Source organism: Podarcis cretensis (assembly GCF_951804945.1).
Source record: "Podarcis cretensis genome assembly, chromosome: 13".
Lineage (NCBI taxonomy): Eukaryota > Metazoa > Chordata > Lepidosauria > Squamata > Lacertidae > Podarcis > Podarcis cretensis.
In genome coordinates, this window is record NC_137182.1 from 46,416,493 (window position 1) to 46,439,868 (window position 23,376).

General features: G+C 47.9%; 2 protein-coding genes across 3 annotated transcripts; one reads left to right on the top strand and one right to left on the bottom strand.

Moving 5' to 3' along the window:
* SLC25A35 (solute carrier family 25 member 35) lies at positions 1–9,689 on the top strand. 2 transcript variants are annotated; one of them, XM_079951666.1, is made up of 5 exons: positions 1–1,427; positions 3,010–3,075; positions 4,612–4,764; positions 6,642–6,776; positions 8,060–9,689. In XM_079951666.1, exons 1-5 carry the CDS (start codon positions 1,053–1,055, stop codon positions 8,240–8,242), a joined length of 912 nt encoding a protein of 303 aa, XP_079807792.1. In that variant the 5' UTR covers positions 1–1,052; the 3' UTR covers positions 8,243–9,689. The 2 variants fall into 2 exon arrangements, with proteins under 2 accessions (XP_079807792.1, XP_079807793.1); XM_079951667.1 differs by having other exon boundaries at positions 6,642–6,771; positions 8,060–8,227.
* RANGRF (RAN guanine nucleotide release factor) lies at positions 9,262–22,547 on the bottom strand. Its single transcript, XM_079951681.1, has 7 exons — positions 22,437–22,547; positions 20,738–20,894; positions 20,499–20,597; positions 19,480–19,596; positions 12,618–12,765; positions 11,238–11,332; positions 9,262–10,273 (listed from the first exon to the last, which is right to left on the bottom strand). Exons 3-7 carry the CDS (start codon positions 20,588–20,590, stop codon positions 10,144–10,146), a joined length of 582 nt encoding a protein of 193 aa, XP_079807807.1. The 5' UTR covers positions 20,591–20,597; positions 20,738–20,894; positions 22,437–22,547; the 3' UTR covers positions 9,262–10,143.
* Positions 22,548–23,376: the final 829 nt, after the last annotated feature.

Here is a 23,376-nt window from a genome sequence, read left to right on the forward strand (position 1 = left end):
GTCCTGGGAAGTGGCCGGCCGTTGGACAACTGCGCCGGTTGGGGGCGTGGCCCATCCCTGCCGCTGCGGGAATTACCTCCCGGCAAAGCCGGCGCCGGCTCAGATGGAGAGGAGGAGGCGAAGGGCGAAGATGTTTGGTGGGAGCGCCGCCTTTGCGCACTGGCCACGTGAGGAACCGGGGATCCCCCTTCCCATCTGACAGCGGACCCCACCCCGAATTTCCCCAGATTTCTCACCCAGTGCCCCCCACCCTGTCCTTAATTTTGTGATTTCCCTGGAAGGTTGCTCCCCAACACCACCCCTGGCTTTTCTGCAGTCCTCCATCCCGGCTCCCATTACTGGTGCAGAAGTCCTGCTCCTTTCTCTCTATCCATCACCATATTCTCTTTTAACCCCCACCCCCCAAAAAAGAACCCCCTGTGCAGCAGAAACCTACCCAGAGACTGGATCCCAAATAGCCTGGGATCCGTTGGCCACCGATCAGCTGCTTTGAAAATAACATTTCCCCCTGCTAGCCTCGCCAAACCCAAATTATGCCCCTATTTGGACCCCTTTCAAATTAGCACCTCTCAAACCAGTACCTGTTTCCTCCAGCCCTTAATTCCCCAGTTCCTTGAATATCATTTCCCCCCACCTGGCCCCCAACCTGGAAAAAAGGAAAATCTAAAATCCCCAGTCACCCCGCTGCCTCCCACCCCTTCTGAACCCTTAGCGCCTGAAAGTTTCTGGGACCTTTTAGATTGCCTGTTTCCTCCTTTCTCAAAGCTGACCCTTCCATAAATGTATCTACTCCATCCTTCACAGCATCTGCTTCCCTCCATTTTTCATCTGCTAATGCCAGCACTAGTGCTGTTTTGGCCTTCTGGAGACCTATAACCAAGGTCCAGTGTTTTTTTTGGGGGGGGGGTATATCCCTCTAATCCATCCAGGTCCCTTGTCCCCCTCTCCCCAACTCCTTATAACACCTGGTCTTCCATAGAAAACCCACATCGCCTGCCTTCCCCTCCCTCACCCACCCCAACTGTATTTCTTTCTCCCTCGGCTCCCCAACAATGGACTTCCTCCTCAGTGGGGTGGCAGCCTGTGGGGCTTGCCTGTTTACCAACCCACTGGAGGTGGTGAAGACCCGCATGCAGCTGCAAGGAGAGCTCCGGGCTCCGGGGACCTACACCCGCCATTACCGCAACGTCTTCCATGCCTTCTACACCATTGGACGGGTGGACGGCCTGTCAGCTCTCCAGCGGGGCCTCTTGCCCGCCTTGTTTTACCAGTTTGGCTTTAACGGACTCCGCTTGGGCCTATATGGGATTGCCGACACAGCGGGCTACATTCACGCCTCCGACGGGAGCATCAGCCTGCTGCGCACCACCGTGGCTGGGGCATTGTCTGGGGTGGTCAGTGCCACCGTGAGCAGCCCCATCTATATGGTGGGTCACAAAGCGTGGGGAATCAGTACAGGGATGGATGGGGAGGGGTTGCAAGCCGTTGGGTAGGTGGGTGGAATTCCGTCCTCCCAAATCCAGAATTCTGCAATCTGAGTGGCAAGAAAGTCAGGTTTGTGTTCTGTGTAGAACTGGGTGGTGCATGAAACTTTGCATGTGTCTGTCCTTATGTGCAATGGAGACTGGTAGGATGCAAGGCAGGGAGACCAGTAGTAGGTTCACCACCACAACCAATGGCAAGCAGAGCCCACTGATTCTAGTTTTCTCCCCATCTGCCCCTTGCTGAGTCCCACAAAAGCAACACTGAGACTCAGGAGGAAGTTGATGGGCAATGCCACGCCTTGGGCTGGTTGTAAGGAATAATAGGCCAGTGGGGTTGGTGGCACAGTGCCCAATTTGCTCGAATGGACCAGCAGCCTCTTTTGCTGGTATGGCATGTATATATATATTTATCACTGAGTTCCAACTTGAAGTTCTTCTGTGGCTTTCTGTCAACGCAATCATTCATAGGAAAAGTCCCAGTTTCCCTTCAAGACGTACGTCTTGATTTGTCTCACTGGTCTTAAGGCCAATTTAAGTTCATTGACAGTCTTATCAAAAATGACTTTCCAATTACTCCCTTTTTATCCATCTCACAGCACCCACTGCTGCTAGCTGTTGGGGATTTGGCCAAGAGGGGATGTGGTGCCTAGGATGAAAAGATCCTCCTTTAACGGCTACATACGCCACACTAGTCCTCAGCATTTAAAACACAGAGAGGGACAGATACACACAGCTGTTATTTTTCTTCATTACAACCAGCTGGTCTTAAAGTCCCTGAGATCAAAACACTGTCATTATCTGTCACACAGTGTCAGATGTTGACTTTCTGGACATCTTGTCATTGTGGTCCATCCATTCCTGCATCCTCCTCCCTCCCAATACTGGCCAATAGCAAGATGCTACAGAACAGCCTGTCTGTGCTGTTAAGTAACACACTCTGTTTTCCAGTACTTGGAAATTATTGATAGCCTTGAATGTAGGCATTTGAATGCCCTGGTTCATGGAACAAAGTTCCACCTGAGAAGCACTTCCCTGCCCTGGAATGGAAGTGTCGTTTCTGGTTTTCGGAGGTGGCATTTCTCTGTAGGGAGGCATATCCTTATTTTTATTAATAGGCCCCTTATGTTGTGACAGGGACGTGGGTGGCGCTGTGGGTTAAACCACAGAGCCTAGGGCTTGCCGATCAGAAGGTCGGCAGTTCGAATCCCCGCGACGGGGTGAGCTCCCGTTGCTTGGTCCCTGCTCCTGCCAACCCAGCAGTTCGAAAGCACGTCAAAGTGCAAGTAGATAAATAGGTACCGCTCCAGTTGGAAGGTAAACGGCGTTTTCGTGCGCTGCTCTAGTTCACCAGAAGCGGCTTAGTCATGCTGGCCACATGACCCAGAAGCTGTACGCTGGCTCCCTTGGCCAATAAAGCGAGATGAGCACCGCAACCCCAGGGTCGGCCACAACTGGACCTAATGGTTGGGGGTCCCTTTACCTTTACCTGTGTTGTGACAAGATGTTTCTTCCATTTCCACTGCAGGTGAAGACCCATATCCAGGCTCAGTCCGCTGCTGAGATCGCTGTAGGGCACCAATACCAGCACCAGGTATGTGGGGCTCGCTCGGTCTTTTACATTGTCCAGAGTCAAACTGCTGATCCATCTAGCTGAACGTTGTCTACACTGGCTTGCAGTGGCTTTCCTGGATGGAATATGGAACCTTCTGCATGCAGAGCTCTGCTCCTGAGCTAAGGCCCTTCCTTAAGAGCATTGATGATAGTTTTCAGGGGCCTAGCCAGGCATGCTGGCCCTTTAAGAACTCCCAGCTCGCTTGTACCAAGGGGACAGTATCTCCCATGAAAAGATTTTATTACCCTGGCAACCCTCAGGGTTGCCCAGCATCCAGGCCTCCCCGTGGGGTCACTACCAGGAACTGCCAGCAACACTGTTGATGAAGTGTACTCAGCGGCCACAGAGGATGGCTGGGTTCCAGAGAGACAAGGTGATGTTCTCTTTTCACATTCACATACTTCAGGTAATCATGTGGAAATGGGTAGGGGACCAGCAGCCCTCTGTATGTTGCTGGACTCCCAGCTCCCATAGTTCTTGGCCATTTGCTCTATGGATATCGGCTGACGGGGGTTGGTGCCCAAAAATATGAAAGGCCACAGGTTGCCCACCTGTGTCTTGTTCTCAGCGGGCTGCCCCCAATGGCAAAAATGTGTATTGCAGGATGGGGTTGTGTTACACCAGAGCAGGCTTCCTCAAACTCGGCCCTCCAGATGGTTTTGGCCTACAGCTCCCATGATCCCTAGCTAGCAGGACCAGTGGTCAGGGATGATGGGAATTGTAGTCTCAAAACATCTGGAGGGCCAAGGTTGAGGAAGCCTGCACCAGAGTGTCCCAAACTTGGGTCTCCAGCTGGTTTTGGACAACAACTCCCATCATCCCTAGCTAGTAGGACCAGTGGTCAGGGATGATGGGAATTGTATTCCAAAAACAGCTGGAGACCCAAGTTTGGGAAACCCTGCATTACACACTCAACGACGGAATGTCTATGCCTTTTATAAGACACTTAGACTGTGTGCCCGCCAAACATTTAAGGGACATTTCAAGGACATGATTTCTTCTGAGAAGTGTAGTTTACCCCCTTAGAACTACAATTCCTGGCACCCTTAAGCTACAGTTCCCATGATTTTTTGGGGGGAGTCATGTGCTTTAAATGGATGGTGTTTCTTCAGCCTTACAAGTGTACCAGAGTAAGTCTCTGTATTCCCATGATGGAAATGTCTTGGCCAGTGGTGGGAGCTTCTGGGCCTCCAGATGTTAGACTGCAGTTCCCATCATCCTTAACCATTGGCCATATTGGCTGGGGCTGATGGGAGTTGGAGTCCAACAGTACAAGACCTTGTATTGGAAATCATTAAACCGGGTGCCCAATTAATTGCAGCTCCCATCACAATATATCACAATATCTTCAACTGATTCTCCAGGCCGTCTGCTTGGCCACTGTAAGAACAGGATGTTGGCCTGATGTAGCAAGCTCTTTACACGATCTAACTGGCTGCACGTTTCAGTCCTAACTGGCCAATGACATTTCAGGGGGGCATTTAGTTCTCATTTTCTCTCTCTCCCCATGCTCAGGGGATGCTCCATGCTCTGGCCATGATCCACAAAGAGCACGGCGTGTTGGGACTGTGGCGCGGGTCCCTCTCAGCTGCACCTCGTGTCATGGTTGGCTCTTCTACACAACTTGCTACCTTCTCTTCTTCCAAAGAATTCTTTAGCCGACTTGAGGTAAAGAGGGTGCAGAGATGCAGAGGTGACTGGGCTTTTGTGTGTTACCATAGCAATTGCAGCAGCATCCTGGGTTTGGATTGCAATGGTGCTGGTGGGATTTGGGGATGGATATAGATGGATATAGATGCTAGTTGTTGTATAGGTGCAATATAGCAGCCCACACCTGACAAAGTTAGGTTGGTATGCATCTTTGGTTTATTTTGAACTTGTACTCCCTAAGTCAGGTGTGAAGGAACTTTGAGTGCTCCAGATGTTGCTGAACTACAATTCCCATCATCCCTGACTGTTGGCCATTTTTTTTCTGCTGGGGCTGATGGGAGTTGTAGTTCATCAACATTTGGTGGGGCAAAGGTTCATCATAACTGCCCTAAGTAAGTCATGGTGACATTGCTCTTTCCACCTCTGAGCATTCAAGCCCAAATAGTGTATTTCAGAATCTATCAATACAAGTGTGTGTTTTTGTTTGTTTGGGGGTTTTGTTGTACGTATGATGTCAACCTGCTATCCTTTCCCAGAGGGCTTAATTGTGTTTGCATTGTGATTTGCATTACGAGTCGGGCTTGATTTGTGCCAGGAGAGCAGGTTGCGAATGGATTCTCTATTGCGTTCAGGACGGCTGAGGCCAGGATTGTGTGTGTGCTGCTGCCTATTTTAAAGATAATTAATACATTGGTTCAAATCTTATACCAAACCCACCCCCGCCCCCCCGCTGCAAACTGAATACATAATGCAGACAAAAGAAATGTGCATCTGTGTGATTGCTTTGTGTAAATTTATTCTATTTTTGCCTGTTGTGGGGAAGAAAAAATGGCTCTGGTGCCAAGGAGCAGAGTAAGATGCTGAAACTCTTCCCAGAGTAAGATGCTGAAACTCTTGCCACCAGGTACATTGCACTTGGTGCTCAGGTCCAAAAGGGTGTGCATGTTTCATTTCAAAATAAAAGCATGTGGTTCTCAGAATGCTCATTCTCTGCTCAGTTTAAATCCCTGAGCTTATGGGCTGCAAACCCATAAAGCATTTGGCCGATGGTTCCTGCCCTATTCCTGCTTCTAGAGCTCATGACCACATTGGTCAGACCATTGGTCCATGTAGCTCCGCACTGTCTACACCAGGGATGGGGAACCTTTTGGTCTTGGTGGGCCAGATCTTTATATCCCCCTTCCACCCATCACGTGGGCCAACTTTGACAGGTGGGTGGGACCACCCACCTACTAATAATCTGGCAGCATAGAATCATATAATTATAGAGCTGGGAGTGCCCCCCCAGAGGGTCATCTAGTCAAATCCGCTGCAATGCAAGTATCTCAACCAAAGCATCCGTGACAGATGGCCACCTAAACTCTGCTTAAAAGATTAAAAAGGAGAGTCCACCTCCTCCCAAGGGAGATCATTCCATTATTGAACAGTTCTTATATATGATGTCAAGTGATTGACACATGGTGGACCTGCCCAGAGTTGGCCAACATGGTGGAGATAGCAGCTAAGCAGGGCTGATTTGCCCATCAGCAGATATATGGAGAACTCTGTATCCAGAGTACTGCAGGGAGGGACCAGCTGCATGAGCATCCAATCAGCCCACATCTCTACCTGCCACACACCTGTCATCACATATAATGGCAGGTTGGCACAGTTTTGCGGAAATGGCCTGGTGGGCCACATCTGGCCTGGTTGCAGGGTTCCTCACCTCTGGTCTACACTGACTAGCAGTGGATCACCTGAGTTTTACACAAGTGACTTTCTCAGCCCTGGCTGGAGATGCCAGGGATTGATTTTGGGACCTCCTGCTTGCCAAGAGCTCTGCCTCTGAGCTGTGGCCCTTCCACCTGCTCCTACTTGATCACTCACCCCATATCCTTCCCATCTCCCATCCCTAGGTCTTCCCTCAGGACAGTTGGCTGCTGGCATTGAGCGCTGGAATGACGAGCAGTGTCACTGTGGCTGTCGCCATGACACCCTTTGATGTGGCCAGCACCCGCCTCTACAATCAGCCTGTAGGACCCCGAGGTGAGGTAAGCATGGCTTGGGAGAAACATGGTGAGAAAGCATGAGTTATTGGTGTGTTTTAGGGGCAGGGTAGACAAGGGCGAAGATGGAGACCATGGGAAGGATCCAGACCAAGTTAGTTGCACTTATGCATCATTGAAATCAATGGGGCTTAAGTGTGTGTCATGAGCCACCTGTCCCATTGATTTCAATGGGACCTAAGTGCAACTAACTTGGTCTGGATCCCAGCTTGCCCCCAGATCAATTATTATCTGTCCATCTCAGATGTCCCAGTCGATTCCCGGAAACTGGAAGCTTTCATTAACATTTTAGAATTAATAAGATTACCAATAAGATTTAAAAACTGGGTTTCACTGAAAGTGAAAATAAGTTTGCAGGCTAATCCTATGCATGTTTATTTGGAAGTAAACCCCTCTGTGGGGAAATGTGCATACAGTTACATCTTTTAGGAAGCTGACTGTATCTCGAATCAAACCACTGTCATCGCTGATTTCCAGGGTTTTAGACTGGGGACATTCTTAGCCCCCCACATGAAACCTGAAACCTTCTGCCTGCAAAGCAGATGTTCTACCACTGAGCTGCAACCCTTCCTAAAAAGAATTCAAAGCCTATACAGGGATCAAATCCAGAGTTTTGGTGTCATTAGCATGGAGCACTAACCAACTGAGCGTTTCAAACATTCACTCATCAGAAACTGAAGTCCAGCCTCTCAAAAGTAGTGTGAAAGTTCTCCCCTTCTGAATTTGTAAACCAAATCCATCTGAATTTAGATAAACAAGCTTCTGGTAATCCAGTGTCAAAACTGATTTTGTTTGAAAATCCCCCTTCTGATATTATAAACTACCAATATTTGCCTGTTATCTATACACAATCAATTCCTTCCATCTCCAGTACTCTCTTTTTGCCTTTAAAAACAACCCTGCTTGTTGCCTTGATCAGTTTCCTAGTGCCCACGGTTTCTTTACAAGTGCCACTCACTATGGCAACATCCAAACCGTACCTTTAAAGCACAAAGCTTCACCCAAAGAATCTTGTGAGTTATAGTTTACCCCTCACAGAGCTACGATTCCAAGCAACTTTAGCAAACTACAGTTCCCAAATTCCTTTTGGGGGGCGGGTGAGAGAGAAACCCAAGTGATGTTTCCTGAAATTCAGCTGTAAAGATTGGGTTTCCCTGGGGGAAAGTGGGAGAACACAAGCTGAAGTCTGAATTGAGACCTCAGTGAGTTTTGTAAGAAAGGGGGAAAATAAAAACACAGCTTGATTTTCTTCTCTCTCTCTTCTGCAGGGCCTGATGTACAAGGGCCTTTTTGACTGCCTCTCCAAAATCATCCGTTCGGAAGGTTTCTTTGGGATCTACAAAGGCCTAGGCGCTTCCTATTTCCGTATCGGTCCTCACACCATCCTGAGCCTCCTCTTTTGGGACCAGCTCCGCCAGTCCTACAGCGGCTGGACACAGCAGAAGCGATGATGTCAGCTGCGGTGGCCGCTGCCGGCTGCCTGCTTGAACTCCCCTCGCATCTGCAAGGCCAGGGTCGTCCTCCTGCGATGTTTCTGACCTTGGCTCCGGGGCCACGGTGAGCCTTGCAACCCATCACGCGGCAGCTGAATTTGCCCGTGATTGTTCTCACCGGCTTGGACCTTTCTCTTTCGCTGGCTGCACATTTGGGAAGATGCTTTATATACATACATATAAATATATATATACATATATGCCCACAAAACCCTTCCCCAAATAGCAAAGCTTGCGGCCGTAGCTTATCAACCGAGGAGACAATTGTGTGAGGCGAGCGGATGGAGAGCATGTTTTAGGATTTTTCCACCCAAAGCAGCCCCCTTTCCTTAGGACAGCCCACCAAGGTGAAGGTAGCCTTCTGTCAGTTGCTTATTATGGTCTGCTGAGTCCATGGCCAGCTGCCCAACAGCCCCAAGCAAGAAGCAATCAAAGATTTGTGGCTGGCAAAGCCAGCCCCACGTTTTTTAGACAGAGGCCTGCGAGCCTCACAACGGCGTTCCCTAGCAACCATTGTAGTAGGTAGGCCTCATAGGCCTCCTGTGTCCATGAGAATCCAGTTGCAATAGGCCAGCCCCTGGGTGGCGCTAGAATGCAATATTTCTCCTTCCACTACTCCCAGTCTCAGCTAAAATTAAAATTCAATTGTCGGGAGATGGCAATTCAGGTTACTTTTTGATTCCATCCTCTCAAATCTGCTGAGGAGGAGGGAGGAGAGTGACAGCTGTCCAAAGATGTAGGAGATCCAGGGTTTTATCACGATTGCGACTAAACCACGTTGTATAGCAACAAACCACACAAACGCTAAGGAAAGTGCTTTTACCACAGGTGTGGGAAACCTCTGGCCCCCCAGATGTTGCCAAACCTCAGCTCCCATCAGCCCCAGCAAGCATGGCTAATGGCGAGGCAGGGTGTGTAAATCTAGCTCAACTCATGCTCTAATAGCTGCAGCCCCAGGAAGAAGAGGTGGCAAGGTCTTTATTCCAGTTATCATTGGAGTAACATTTATTTGCAATCCATACACATCATTCCTTAAAAATGGACCTATGAATTCCAGTTAGCACTGAGCAATATATATGACTGGGTTTTAAATGCAAGACTTAGAAGTATATCGGTTTTTTATATATTTTCAAAGGATGGTCAGTTACTGCCTTTTCCCAGCATGCCTCTGTGCAACTTGACACTCTAGCACAGGGCAATATATAACCTAAAGAAGTCTGAAAGAACCACCTTAGTTGAAATATCGACAACAACAGAGTGATGAGGGTGTGTAGGAAAGAAAAATAAAAGAAACACCTCATAAACATCTGCTTTTGGTCCTCAAACCCAAGAATTTACTATGTATGACTCTAAAAGCTTATATTATAAACAATGGTTGGTCCAAATAAAAGGCATATTTTTTTTTAACTGACTCTGAATTTTGTTCTAACGGAGTGATACACCAAAACACCCTTGTTGCAGGAAATTCAAAAGGCAGGTTGGAGAAGGTGGTTGATACATTGGCAAACAGGTGCAGCAACCTGGAAGGACAAGTCCAGCTTCCCTCCCTGAACTGGGTGGGGTACATAGTTGGAGCAGAGAGGAATAGACCCCCTTCCAAAGGCAAACGGAAGCATAGCAAGCCAATATCGTCCAAAGGCAGGGGGGAGACCTGAAACCACCTTCTGGGAGCGGAGGTGCCACGAAACTGCCATCTGTCATGCAAATGTCCTTTGGGCAATCAGAGTCCATGTCCAGAGAGCCGAAGCAGCAGATGGATAATCCAGGCATTTAACCAGAAGTAGCCTCCTAAAGAGTCTTCACCCAAATGAATCTGGGATTGCAGAACAGATGGTAAGCGGCTGCATCTTGGAGATGTCCTAACCAAAGATGCCGGGGTTGAGGAGCCGCACGCTGCGTACGAAGGTGTGGAAATGCTCCACTGTCCACGGAGGCTGAGAAGGAGAAGCTGGAACCTCTGTTCCTGGGGCTGCGCTGCTGCTTAGAGGACTGGCACCGGAGGAAAAAAGGGAAGGGAGTGTGTTACTGTAGGGGTACTCCAAATTCTCTCTCTCTCTCTCTCTCTCTCTCTCACACACACACACACAGCCTCTGCCTCTTTACCACCAGCTCTGCAAAGTGCCTTTCTGCTGTGCCCGTGTGTTCAAGAAGCAATGCAGAATTCCTCCATGAGGACTGGCACCATTCCTTTAAGATGTTAAAAAGCCCTGCACCAGGAGCACAGCTGTCAACTTACAGATTTGAAAATAAGAGACCAGCAGCCTCGGAAATAAGGGATCAGCAGCCAAAATAAGGGATTTTCCAAGCACAGGTATGTTCAACTTCTGAGCCCCTCCGAGCCAAAGGCAGAAAGCCCAGCCAGCAGCCAAACGAAGCCTCAAGCACAGCAACCCGGCAAAGGGGATGCAGCAAGGAAAACCACCGTCACCTCTCCGCTGGGAAGCGCTGAGCAACGCAGCCGATTTGATCAGCACAAGGCATGCAAGCTCCACCCCCCTCAGTCCTTCTTAGACTCCTTATTGGGTGAGCAACGAAGCCAAGCAACACAGTTGGAGCCTCCCTCCTCCCTGGCCGGCAGGGAGGGAGAGGAGCTGCTTCCTTTGAAACCTGGGAAATTTAAGGGACATCATCAATAAGGGACAGCAGCGGGACACGGCAGTGGGATAAGGGACTTTCCCGCCAAATAAGGGACGGCTGACAGCTATGACCAGGAGCCTGCCTAGCAGAGCTCTTACTGTAGCTGTTTTACGGCAAGGGTGGGGAACTTCAGCCTTCCTTGGAGCCAAATGTTGCCCTCCCAGCCTTTCTTTCTGGCTCTTGAGACTCTTCCCCAGTCACACCCTCCTCGAGTATTTCTGCCCGGCTGGTCAGTGCATCCTTGCTTGCCTGGATGGAGAAGAGGGAGAAGCAAATGTGGTCCTCAGTCTGCAAACAATTCTCCAAGTATACTCACTGGATATAGGTGGGGTTGTTGAAGGTGAGAAGCAGGTCTGTCCCGTACTGGGGCAGGCGCAGCAAGACCAAATGTAGAGTCACCTCGTTCTCGGCCTGTAAGCGAAAAGGGAGTCATCAAAGCCCTTGGGAAATGTTTTCTTGTTCTTCTGTTTTCTGATCACCTAGCACCCTCCCCCCTCCAAATGCAAAGACTCTACTCAAGAAAAAAAAAATCCACCATGAGAAACGTAGTTTACCCATCACAGAGCTACAGTGGTGCCTCGCAAGACGAAATTAATTCGTTCTGCGAGTTTTTTCGTCTAGCGAATTTTTCGTCTTGCAAAGCACGGCTATTAGCGGCTTAGCGGCAAGACGTTTTCGTCTTGCGAAGCAACCCCATAGGGAAATTCGTCTTGCGAAGCACCTCAAAAAACGGAAAACTCTTTCGTCTAGCGAGTTTTTCATCTTGCGAGGCATTCGTCTTGCGGGGCAGCACTGTACAATTCCCTGTACCCGTAACAAACTGCAGGTAGAATTGGAAGAGGAATGTTGAAAAGAGAAGGCACTCTCTTTCGGCTTTTAAAAACTGGTCCTTCCAAATCCTAGCCTTCTCTGGCAGTGCTAGGGAATGAACTCAGCCACAAAAATGGGTAACGCCCAAGCAGGGACTTGAACCCTGGACCCTCAGATTAAAAGTCTGATGCTCTACCAACTGAGCTACCTAGGCTCTGGCTGAGGGGCAGGGAACCTGTGGCCTTCCAGCTGCTGTTTGGACTCCCATCAGCCACAGCCAGTGTGGCAAGTGATCAGGGATGGGAGTCTTGCAGTGTCTGGAAGGCCACAAGTTCCCTATCCCACCTCTAGTGAAAAGAAAGAGAAAGGGGAAAGAGGAGGAAACTAAGTTTGGAGTCCCTCTTCCAAAAAGACTTCTAAGCAGACACCTTCTGTTTTAACCACTGAAGGCCTGCTGGAAATTTTTCTATGCCATCAAATTTATGTAGGCAATTTAAAAACATAGTTCATCAACTATGTTTTTTGATTGCCTACATAAGTTGGATGGCATGGAAAAAAATTCAGCAGGCATTTAATTTTAACTTGTTGCGTGCTTTTTATTTATTATATCTAAATATTCTTGCTGTAAGCTACTTTGTTTCCCACCCCCTAATGACGAAGCAGGATATATTTTTATAAATAAATAAGCAACCCCTCTGCCCCCCTGAGCAGACCTTGGAGAAAACCTGAGCAATCCTTGGGAGAAAAATTCCCAACTGATAACCAGGCAACACTGCTAGGGTAATTTATACCTGAATTGGGGTGGGAAACCTCTGTCTCTATTTAAGCCTATAGTGATAGAATCAAAGTTCCTGATAAGTTCTATTCAGGCAGCCCTGATACCCACCTCCTCATCAAACTTGGCCACCAGCTGGCGGGCGGTGAGGCCCCAGGCGCTGCTGCAGCCTTCCAGAGCTAGGAGATGGGGAGCAAACGTTTCCTGGCTCAAAATCTCAACGCTGGCAGAAGCACCAGCTATGTCCTCAAAGTGATATCTGGTTGGAAAAGGGGAGGGGGGGAAAATGTGAACACCAGTTTCAGTCATGGGAAGAGACCAACAGGTGACCTCCAGTATCTTATAGGTAAGCCTCACACTCCATCCAGCATTTCCCAGGCAGAGATTCGGCAAAACTGGAGATGCTGGGGATCGAACCCAGGGCCTCATACATGCAAAGCATGCGCTCTCCCACTGAGCTACATCCCCACTTCCTGTTCTTGCAGGCTGGGAGCGCTCTCATGGTTTGTTCCATTTGTTCCTCACCTTACACAAGAGAGTCAGGGTGAAATGAAAAATTGCACAGAAACAAACTAAATTGTTAAGTCTTTCATAATATGACCACAGTGTGTTGTTGCCCTAATGGGTATAGAGGGAAGAGTTCTGAGCAGCGGCGATCAAAGGGCGATAAAATGCAGAAAGAACAATCCGATTAAAGATAAAACGTATGCAAAGTACCACCCACAACAGCAGCCATTTTGGTAACAACACAGTCACCCTAAGATGGTTAATACTTATAGTGAGACCATTGTCTCAATTCATGCCCATATTATGAAAATCAAACTTCCTGTTAAGTTCTATTTTAGCTGTTTCGCAGTGGAGTCTCCCTTTCAAGGTCCTTCACTGAAGAACAGCAGTTGAAAACTGGAAGCCTGAAATATTCTTCCACTGGTCCCTGTCCACACATTTAAAACGGGAGTTTGCTCTTCTTCATTCTGTCTCTTTAGATGTTATCTAGAACAGGAGTGGGGAGCAGGGTGGCTTGCCACAGATCAGCAAAGATGCCTGACTCCCAATTGTTTTAAAAGGGCAGGAACACATGGCGACGCCCAACTCCACCCACCTTTTTTCAGATTAGGTTGCTCTGGAAAAGAAGAAACAATAACCAGGAATGGGATTATTCTGTGAAGGGACTGTGAGCTCAGCTCAGTTCTAGTACTCAAAACAAATCCTGGGGTGTGTGTGTTTTTAAGGCTACGTCTTATTCACTCAGTTGATGGATCCTGGGGTTTTGGAAAACATTTAGTAGAACCTGCAAGCTTGAAGGCATAAAATCACAGAAGTGTGGAGCTGAAAGGAGATTCAAAGGGCCATCTAATCCAACCACCATCCTCTTTGTACCCCATGTTAAGAACTCTGTGCAAGGCCCCAAATAGTAGGAGGAAAGCCCCTAAAACTAAAGTCGTACTTTTCTATGCCTGTGAGACAAAGACTGCCCACAAACCTGGGACTTTGTCATTGCTAACTGGTTCATTTGTATGCTGCCAAGCATTTTGTGTTTTTTTCATACTGCAATCTGGATAATTGGGTGGGTGCGTGTGTCTGGAGGAGACCATGCTTATAGTTTTCTGTATTTGTAATTGGTTTTTTTTTTGGGGGGGGACCAGTTTTTAAAAAGGAAAGAAGAACGTGGAGATGCTGGGGATTGAACCCAGGACCTCATACATGCGAAGCATGCGCTCTACCACTGAGCTACATCCCCTTCCTGATTCTATGAGGCCTCCACCAAAGCATCTATTGTTCAAGGAACTAAATGTGTCTCTGAGAACCCATTGTTGCCAGCTGGGTGAGGAAGGGACCATTAAGCCTCAGGTTACATTAAAACAGGAAGCTAGAAATTAGCATCTGTCTCTTATCAAAGCAGAAGGAGCATATTTATCTGCCTGCCTGCCTGCCTGCCTGCCTATCTACCTAGGCAGTGGGACACACCCAGCTACAAACAGATCCAGAAACTCATTTATGCTTGACATTCATTTACCCTCTTAGGTTTCAACAAATCTGGATTACACCAACTGAATGCAGTGTTCGAAACTCCCATTATTCTAGGCGTGTTTTGCAACAGGGAATCTCATTAGTGCAAGCAGTTTCTGAGCTCTGGGTGAAGTACTGCGCCTAAGATTTCAGATTAAAACTGCAGAGTGGAAATAAAGGAGGAGCTTTTTCCTGTCTCCCCACTTCCAGCTACTCTCTGAAGACTGGAGAAGAGACCCTTTTAAGAATATCAGGAGGGGTGGGCAGGGGAAGGACTAGAGACCATGGGTAGGCAAACTAAGGCCCGGGGGCTGGATCCAGCCCAATCGCCTTCTCAATCCGGTCTGCGGATGGTTTGGGAATCAGCATGTTTTTACATGAGTAGAATGGGCCCTTTTATTTAAAATGCATCTCTGGGTTATTTGTGGGCCATAGGAATTCGTTCATTATTATTTTTTCAAAATATAATCCGGCCCCCCACAAGGTTTGAGGGACAGTGGACCGGCCCCCTGCTGAAAAAGTTTTCTGACCCCTGGACTAGACCATGTGAAAAATGAACGTAATAATTCAGCTGCAGTTGGTTCATTTTCAGCTTTGTATTCTTGTTATATAAAAAAAGTGTGCCTAAACACTCCATTGTTGCACCCACAACCTAGGTTTAAAGTGCCATTTAGCTCCTAGCTTTCATATCTTAGTTTCTAAGACTGACTGAATGGTTCACATGAAGGTTCTTGTGCAGTTCCTTCCTTATGTTTCTCATTTGCCTGCAGAACAAGGAGTAAAATGTGGAGATGGCACCCAGAACCGCATACATGCACAGCATGCGCTCTCCCACTGAGCCATATCCCCTGGCTTCACAGCTGCTGAGTACTCTCTGGTTATTATTATTATTATAAATTATTAGATTTATATAGTGCCCTTCATCAGAAGATCTCAGGGTGGTTCACAGAGACAAAAGCACAAATAGTTAAAACAAAAACAACTGAACTGTAAACCCCCACCCACCCACAAACACATTTAAAAGGCATTTAAAAGCATTACTGCCTCTGAGCATGAAGGCAGAATGTAGCCTCCAGGATCTACGGAAGCAGAGAAAGAGCCTCCATCCTGGCTGTGTTCAATTCTAGCATTAAGGACCTCTAGGGCAGTTCTAAGGATCACATCTCCTTCCATATGTTTTAGGCTTTTCTCCCTGCCTAAACACATTTAAGGCTTGAGTCCTGCATAGGGACACTTCCCCTGGGGAAAAGCACCCCTGATCACAGTCCGGCGTACGCCCCGGAAAACCTGGCAAGGACTGCACTCTAAATCCTTTCATAACTCTGCAGCACATATTTGCTAAAGGTAAAGGTAAAGGTACCCCTGCCCGTACGGGCCAGTCTTGACAGACTCTGGGGTTGTGTGCCCATCTCACTCAAGAGGCCGGGGGCCAGCGCTGTCCGGAGACACTTCCGGGTCACGTGGCCAGCGTGACATCGCTGCTCTGGCCAGAGCCAGAGCCAGAGCCGCACACGGAAACGCCGTTTACCTTCCCGCTGGTAAGCGGTCCCTATTTATCTACTTGCACCCGGGGGTGCTTTCGAACTGCTAGGTTGGCAGGCGCTGGGACCGAGCAGCGGGAGCGCACCCCGCCGCAGGGATTCGAACCGCCGACCTTTCGATCGGCAAGCCTGTCTTAATGGCCACCACTCCAGGGGTGCAGAGAAAAACTGTGTATGCATGGGAATAGCCAGGATTTATGTTTCGGGGGGGGGGCGCGGGACAGCGGGGACAGAACACTCACCTGTCATCATCCTCTGCCTTGCTCTGTCTAGCAGATTCAGAATGAAATGTCTCAGCAAAATTACCTTTCTCTGGACCCCAAGTGCTCAGAAAAATCTGTCAAAACCTTTCTACAATTTCTACTTTTAGTTAAGTATTTTTATTTATTTACTTGATTTTCGCTACACCCATGTGTGAATGTGCTAAAGCTTTTATTTTTTTTTTAAAAAAATACAGTGCTACCTTGGGTTAAGAACTTAATTCGTTCCAGAGGTCCGTTCTTAACCTGAAACTGTTCTTAACCTGAGGTACCACTTTAGCTAATGAGGCCTCCCACTGCTGCGCCTCAGCTGCCACGCGATTTCTGTTCTCATCCTGAAGCAAAGCTCTAAACCCGAGGTACTATTTCTGGGTTAGCGCAGTCTGTAACCTGAAGCGTCCGTAACCCAAGGTAGTGTGTAAGAGTATCTTCTTAAAAAAAGAAGATGATTCCTGTGTTCCAGTCTCACTGGATGCACACAAAACCACTCAGCAATAGGGGAAAAAGAACCACCCTGGAGATGCTGGGGATTGAACCCAGGACCTCATACATGCGAAGCATGCGCTCTACCACTGAGCTACATCCCCTTCCTGGGTCTGCAGTGTCTCCACTAAAATATCTACCACTAAAGGAAATGAAAGAAAACCTCTGACGACACATTGCTGCCAACTAAGTGAGGAAAGGAAAGGATTTTTTTTTAAAAGCTTCAGCTTGCATTAAAAAGGAAACTATAGTTTAAAACTTGTCACTTATCAAAACATACCTATTGTTGGAATCATAGAATTGTAGAATTAGAAGGGACCTCATGGGTCATCTAGATAGACAGACAGACAGACAGACAGGCAGACAGATGGTGTCTGTGTCTCTCTCTCTCTCTCTCTGTGTGTGTGTGTGGCATTAAAGGACAGGGAAGCCTGAATGATATCTGTGGGTCACTTCCAGGCCTGTGATTCTGTAGCTGGTGAGGTTTGGAATTTAGCTGCTGAACCTGTCAGACCAGTTCCCTTTGTTGGGCTGATCTCCTTAACAGCCCCTCAGTCATTTCCCTTGGACTACTGCAATGCGCTCTATGTGGGGCTACCTTTGAAGGTGACCTGGAAACTACTAATCCAGAATGCGGCAGCTAGACTGGTGACTGAGAGTGCCTGCCGAGACCATATAACACTGGTCCTGAAAGACCAACATTGCAGTGGCGTAGTGTGGGGGGTGCAGGGGGGGCCGGCCGCACCGGGCGCAACATCTGGGGGTTAGGGTTAGGGGGCGCAAATCCACGGGTTAGGGGGCGCAAATTACTTGCCTTGCCCCGGGTGCTGACAACCCACGCTACGCCACTGCAACATTGGCTCCCAGTATGTTTCCGGGCACAATTCGAAGTTTGGTGCTGACCTTTAAAGCCCTAAACGGCCTCAGCCCAGTATACATGAAGGAGCGTCTCCACCCACATCGTTCTACCCGGACACTGAGGTCCAGCGCCAAAGCCTTCTGGTGGTTCCCTCCCTGCGAGAAGCAAAGTTACAGGGAACCAGACAGAGGGCCTTCTCAGTAGTGGCACCCACCCTGTGGAACGCCCTCCCATCAAATGTCAAAGAAATAAACAACTATTTGACTTTTAGAAGACATCTGAAGGCAGCCCTGTTTAGGGAAGTTTTTAATGTTTGATCTTTTACTGTGTTTTTAATATCCTGTTGGAAGCCGCCCAGAGTGGCGGGGGAAACCCAGCCAGATGGGCGGGGTATAAATAATAAATTCCCTGCACAGCAAGGAGTAACAAAAAGTGGAGATGCTGGGGATCGAACCCAGGACCTCATACATGCAAAGCATGCGCTCTACCACTGAGCTACATCCCCTGGCTCACCAGCTGCTGCCCATTCTCAGGTTGGTTGATTTGTGCCACCACATGGTGACTCTTCTCATTATTGGTCTGTTAGGGGCGCTAAGGTGTCGTTAGGATACTCTTTGCAGAGCTACATTTCCCAGAACCCTCAACAAACCAGCAGCCCCAGGATTCCTTGGGAGGAAGCCACAACAATTAAAACGGCATTAGAGTGCTTTAGATCTATGGTGTGGATGTCACCTATACTTCCCTGCTGGTGGGATGTTTTCACAATCATTCTCTTCTCTCCCCCAGTTCAAATAAATCACTAGAAGAGCCTAAGATGCCATGGACAACCTCCATTTTTGTCCTGCCTTAATAACCATCCAAAGGTGCAGAGAAAAAGAAAGGGAAATGTTTTAGCATTTCCAAAACAGCACGTTAAGAGCAAGGATGGGAAGATCGGTCTATTTCGGATCTTTCCGTTTCTCATTTTCCCAATCTGTTTTTGTATGCAGTTCTAATGGAAACATTTTTGAGAGCAACTTTCCCTAACAGAATACATTTCTGTACACAATTCTCTCTATTGCATGGCTCTGTATTCACACACTTTCCCCATATATATTCATTTTCCATAAGCGACGGTTGGTTAGAGAAAGTGCAGATATAATGGCTGTGTTCGGTTCTCAAATTGTTTCAGATTTGACAAGATTCAGCTTTAAACGCAAAATGAATCAAACCACACACCCCTAGTAAAGTCTTAAAAAGGGATTAAAAAAAAGAAAAAGCAGAACACTTCAGGAAAGCTGTGCTGAAGGACAGATGTTTATTCCCTCCTCAAAAAATCTGGAGATGCTGGGGGTTGAACCCAGGACCTCGTACATGCGAAGCACGCGCTCTCCCACTGAGCTACATCCCCTTCTCCTGTCCTTGCTCTGTTACTGCAGGCTAAGAGTGGCCTTGCATGGTGAGCTGCCCGAAATATTATTGCATTTATTATTGCAAAATTGCTTCGAGACGGTTTCTGGGAAGCGATTCCTGCGTGGAATGAAATAAATAGGCTTCCCTGCTTGTCTTTTGTTTGTTTTTTAAACTCATGCAGAACTACATCAGATAAATGCCCAAAGGGAGAAAACGTTTTATGAAGGTCTGGAGGAAGATATACAAGTACAAAACTCATGATTTCCCCCCCACCAGTGTTGGGAATCAGCCCTCTCTACGTGTGATGATAAGAGAGATTTCTCTGAGCAGGTGTATTTAAATCTCAGTTAGTCAGTTTAGGATTAGGGTTCTTCTTGCAAAACCTTACTCCATTTTGCAACAAAAGGACTGCAATTCCCATCACAAACCTGGCAGCATTTTCGTCGGGGACATCTGCCTGGTACTCCAGAAGTTCTACGATGAAGCTCTGATCCGTGCTGGGGTGAACAAAGACTTCCTGGTTATCAGGGACCTGGCGCATCTCACTGGAAGGGGAAAAGTTGGGTCAGATGGGGGAATCAAGTAAGACTGGCCTGAGTTTGTTAAGGTTGGGTAGGTGGGCTAAAGGTATCAGCACCCTTTATGAGGCTTCCCCATCGCTCAGCCTGGACACTGAGGTCCTCCTCTGAGGGTCTTCTGCTGGTTCCCTCACTGCGAGAAGAAAAGTTACAGGGAACTAGGCAGAAGGCCTTCTCCCTGTGGATGTCAAGAAGATAAAGAACTGCTCCAACAGAGCCTAACCAGATGGCCCCAAGCAGACCCCAATGATAACAGCCACACTTTGCCACTTCCTCCCAGCACCTGGTAATCTGAGGTATACTGCGCCTGCTCATGGATGCTCCATTTATCATAATCATGACTGATAGCCATTGATAAGCCCATCAAGGCAGAGGGCCTTCTCAGTTGTGGAACACCTTCCCTTCAGATGTGAAGGAGATAAAGGACTACACAACATTCAGAAGACATCTGAAAGGCAGCCCTGTATTGGGAAGGTTTTTTATACTTGATGTTTTACTATGTTTTATATACGCTGTAAGCTGCCCAGAGTGGCTGGGGAAACCCAGCCAGGTGGGCAGGGTATAAATAAAATCCTCCTCCTCATAATCTTCCATATTTGCGTCCAATCCCTTTTTTTAATTAAAAAGATGGCAAGGGGAGGGAAAGACATATAAGCTATAAATTAGCACAATCTCTTAGGCCAATTAAATCCACAAGCTAATTGTGTATTGTATTTTTTAAAAATGCAAGGGAATGCAGGAAAGACTTTACCTCCCTCTATCACCCTCTTTTCTTAGCTTAGGGGCAAAGCAAAGGGGAACTCCCTGCTGGAAGAACTTAGGTGTGAGGATACCCTCAATCAAACTGCTGCCCCCAGGGTCTGACGTACCTGACATCCAGGCTTCCAGGAGGGAGGAAAGCAGAAAAGGCTCCTCCAAAGAGCGGGTGGCCTTGCGGCTGTGGACCCACCTCATTGTCCATGACCTGCCTGCAAGAAAAGTGGGGGGAAGATTCACCTGAGTGCACTGATTTTTTGGAAAGAATTTGAAGCTGAACATTACAGGTGTCATCACCTCCAATACCCCAGCTTAATTTCTTCAGATAATATTTAATTATTTGATTTCTTACCTGCCCTTCACCACAAGATGCCAGGGCGCAGTACAACAATATTAAAAACAGTTTAAAACAAATCACGGTCACAGGAAGAGGCGAGTCCTAATATATAACTCAGGCATCCAAGGTCAGGATATAGAGCGGTGACTCTTCAGCATACGGAGGACAAAAGCTGTACGATGACGTGACACACAAGGAAAAGGGGAAAGGGAGGGAAGAGGAAGAAAAATCAAACTCAGACACCAGTTCTTAAACATTGTATATGCAGACAGCCACAGATTCACTTCTTACATATTCTCGCTGTTTTACACACACAACCTACAGCAGATGCCTACAAAAATGTACACAGGGAAGGGCCATAGTTTGGGGAATGTCTGTGGCTCAGTGGCTGAGCATCTGCTTTGAACGCAGAAGGTCACAGGTTCAATCCCTGGCTTTTGCAGGTGAAACCCTGGAGAAGTATTGCCAGGCAGTGTAGGCAGCTCTGAGCTAAGTGATGTGACTTGGTAAAGAATGCAAGGATGTTCCTAAGAACATGAGGATGGCATCAAGATAAACATGGGTGTGGCCCTTGACTCTGACAGCTTGAAATAGGGTTAGACAAATCCATCATGGGCAGGTTTTTTTAAACCACTTCTTCAGCCTTGTGTACCCAGATGTTGCTGAAGTACAACTCAAATCACCACCAATTAGCCATTGGCTAAGCAAACATCTGGAGATCCAAGGTTGAAGAGTCACCCTCGGGACACGGGTGGCACTGTCTAAACCACAGAGCCTAGGGCTTGCCGATCAGAAGATCGGTGGTTCGAATCCCCGGGTGAGCTCCCGTTGCTGGGTCCTTGCTCCTGCCAACCTAGCAGTTTGAAAGCACGTCAAAGTGCAAGTAGATAAATAGGTACCACTCCAGCGGGAACGTAAATGGCGTTTCCATGCGCTGCTCTGGCTCGCCAAAAGCGGCTTAGTCATGCTGGCCACATGACCCGGAAGCTGTACGCCAGCTCCCTCGGCCAATAAAGTGAGATGAGCGCCGCAACCCCAGAGTCAGCCACGACTGGACCTAATGGTCAGTGGTCCCTTTACCTTTACCTTAAGCAAACATCTGGAGATCCAAGGTTGAAGAGTTGGTAGACCCTCCAGGTTCAGAAGCACGGTATCCCTGAATCTGGAGGGTCTATTAACTAGTAGCTTATTGATCCTTCAAAACAAGGATGGCCAATGTGGTGCCCTCCCAGAGCTTGTGAGACTACAACTCCCATCATCCCTGACAATTGGCCACACTGGCTGGGGTGGGCGGAGCTGGAACTGAACAATGTGGTGGGCACCACTCTAGCTACTCCTGAAAGGCGGGGGGCGGGCTGTTGCTTTTAATCGTGTCCAGCATCATCTGACCACCCACAGTTGGAAACAGGGGACTGGGGCTAGACGGCCTTTTGGCCTGATCTAAAAGGGCAGTGCTTATACCAAACGGGAGAAGAGATGGGCAAGGCAGGCCGATGGGGACGAGCGACGAAGAGTCCAGTGGCACCTGGAAGAGAGACGACTTTAATAGGGCGCAAGCTTCCGTGGACCACAGGTCGCTTCGTAGCTACGTCATGGAAAAGAGGGAATTCCTGGAAATCTGCACGGGGGGTGGGAAAGAAGTAATTCCTTTTATTATTTTAAAGGCTCCCTGCTTGATTATTGGGATGACCCACTCTCCCTGGGCCAGGCTCACCTTCGAGTCACGTTCGTTTCTAGGGCTCCGGCTGCTGCTTCCCCTTTAAATCGTACCCCGCGAATGAATTGCCCGCCCAAAGGCGGAAGGTTTCGCAGGCAAACCAACCAATCAGAAACTACGGATTGGACTCTGCCGCGCCTTCGCTCCGTGCATTCGATTGTGACGTGCTCAGAAGGTGGTGGGATTGACATGCACTTCGTCCAATCGCGTAGGCCGATGTAGCCGACTGGTTTCGAGCGACTGGCTCTAGCAATCTAAGCCCCCGCCTAACTCCAGTGACACTCTTGAAAGGCGGTGAATGATACGCGTAGCAGCGAATGAATGAGCTTCCCCTTGTGCCTGCTTGAGAAGCGCTCTGTGTGACTCAGAAGCTGACACATTTCCTGCCCAATCCTATCTCTTACGATACTTTCCCTTTTTTTACTATTTCATTTAAAAATAATTAACTCTGATAAAACTGTGGCTGCAATGCTCTACCCTTTTACGTGGATCAATGGGACTAACTTCTGAGTAGCCACATAGAGGATTGCTCTGCGTATTTAACGGGGAAGCGATTGCTTTGACGTATTAAACATAATTCTATATCGTAGAATCATATCCACGATTATAAATCTAGGAATAATTTCATTTCCATATCATTCCCCACCCCCACTCCAGTAGCTGCGCACAATGTGGCTTCTTTGGTTTAACTTTAACTGAATGGTTTTGGGGTGATTTTTTTTTTTTTTTGAAAAATGCCAGGGCTACTGCACCTTTAATAGTCATGCAGAAGCTGGAATTAGTAAATGTAGCATGTCACCTGTTGGAATTTCTTCTTCTGGACCACTATTAAAGAAGCAGGTTCCCTGCCCTTATTTCTTCTTCCTTGTTTTTCCACCTGGCCCCTGTAATTTTTATTGTGATGGGTCATTTAATTTTTAAATTGTTGCTGTTTTAA

Bases quoted from the DNA above. Each gene is read 5' to 3' on its own strand.
- SLC25A35 (XM_079951666.1), top strand. From the start codon at position 1,053: ATGGACTTCCTCCTCAGTGGGGTGGCAGCCTGTGGGGCTTGCCTGTTT. The intron at 1,428-3,009 runs GTGGGTCACAAA...TTTCCACTGCAG, and splicing joins TGAGCAGCCCCATCTATATG to GTGAAGACCCATATCCAGGC. The intron at 6,777-8,059 runs GTAAGCATGGCT...TCTCTTCTGCAG, and splicing joins CTGTAGGACCCCGAGGTGAG to GGCCTGATGTACAAGGGCCT.
- RANGRF (XM_079951681.1), bottom strand. From the start codon at position 20,590: ATGGACAATGAGGTGGGTCCACAGCCGCAAGGCCACCCGCTCTTTGGA. The intron at 11,333-12,617 runs GTGGGTATCAGG...TTTCGCTTACAG, and splicing joins TGGCCAAGTTTGATGAGGAG to GCCGAGAACGAGGTGACTCT. The intron at 10,274-11,237 runs GTGAGTATACTT...CTCCGGTGCCAG, and splicing joins AACAACCCCACCTATATCCA to TCCTCTAAGCAGCAGCGCAG.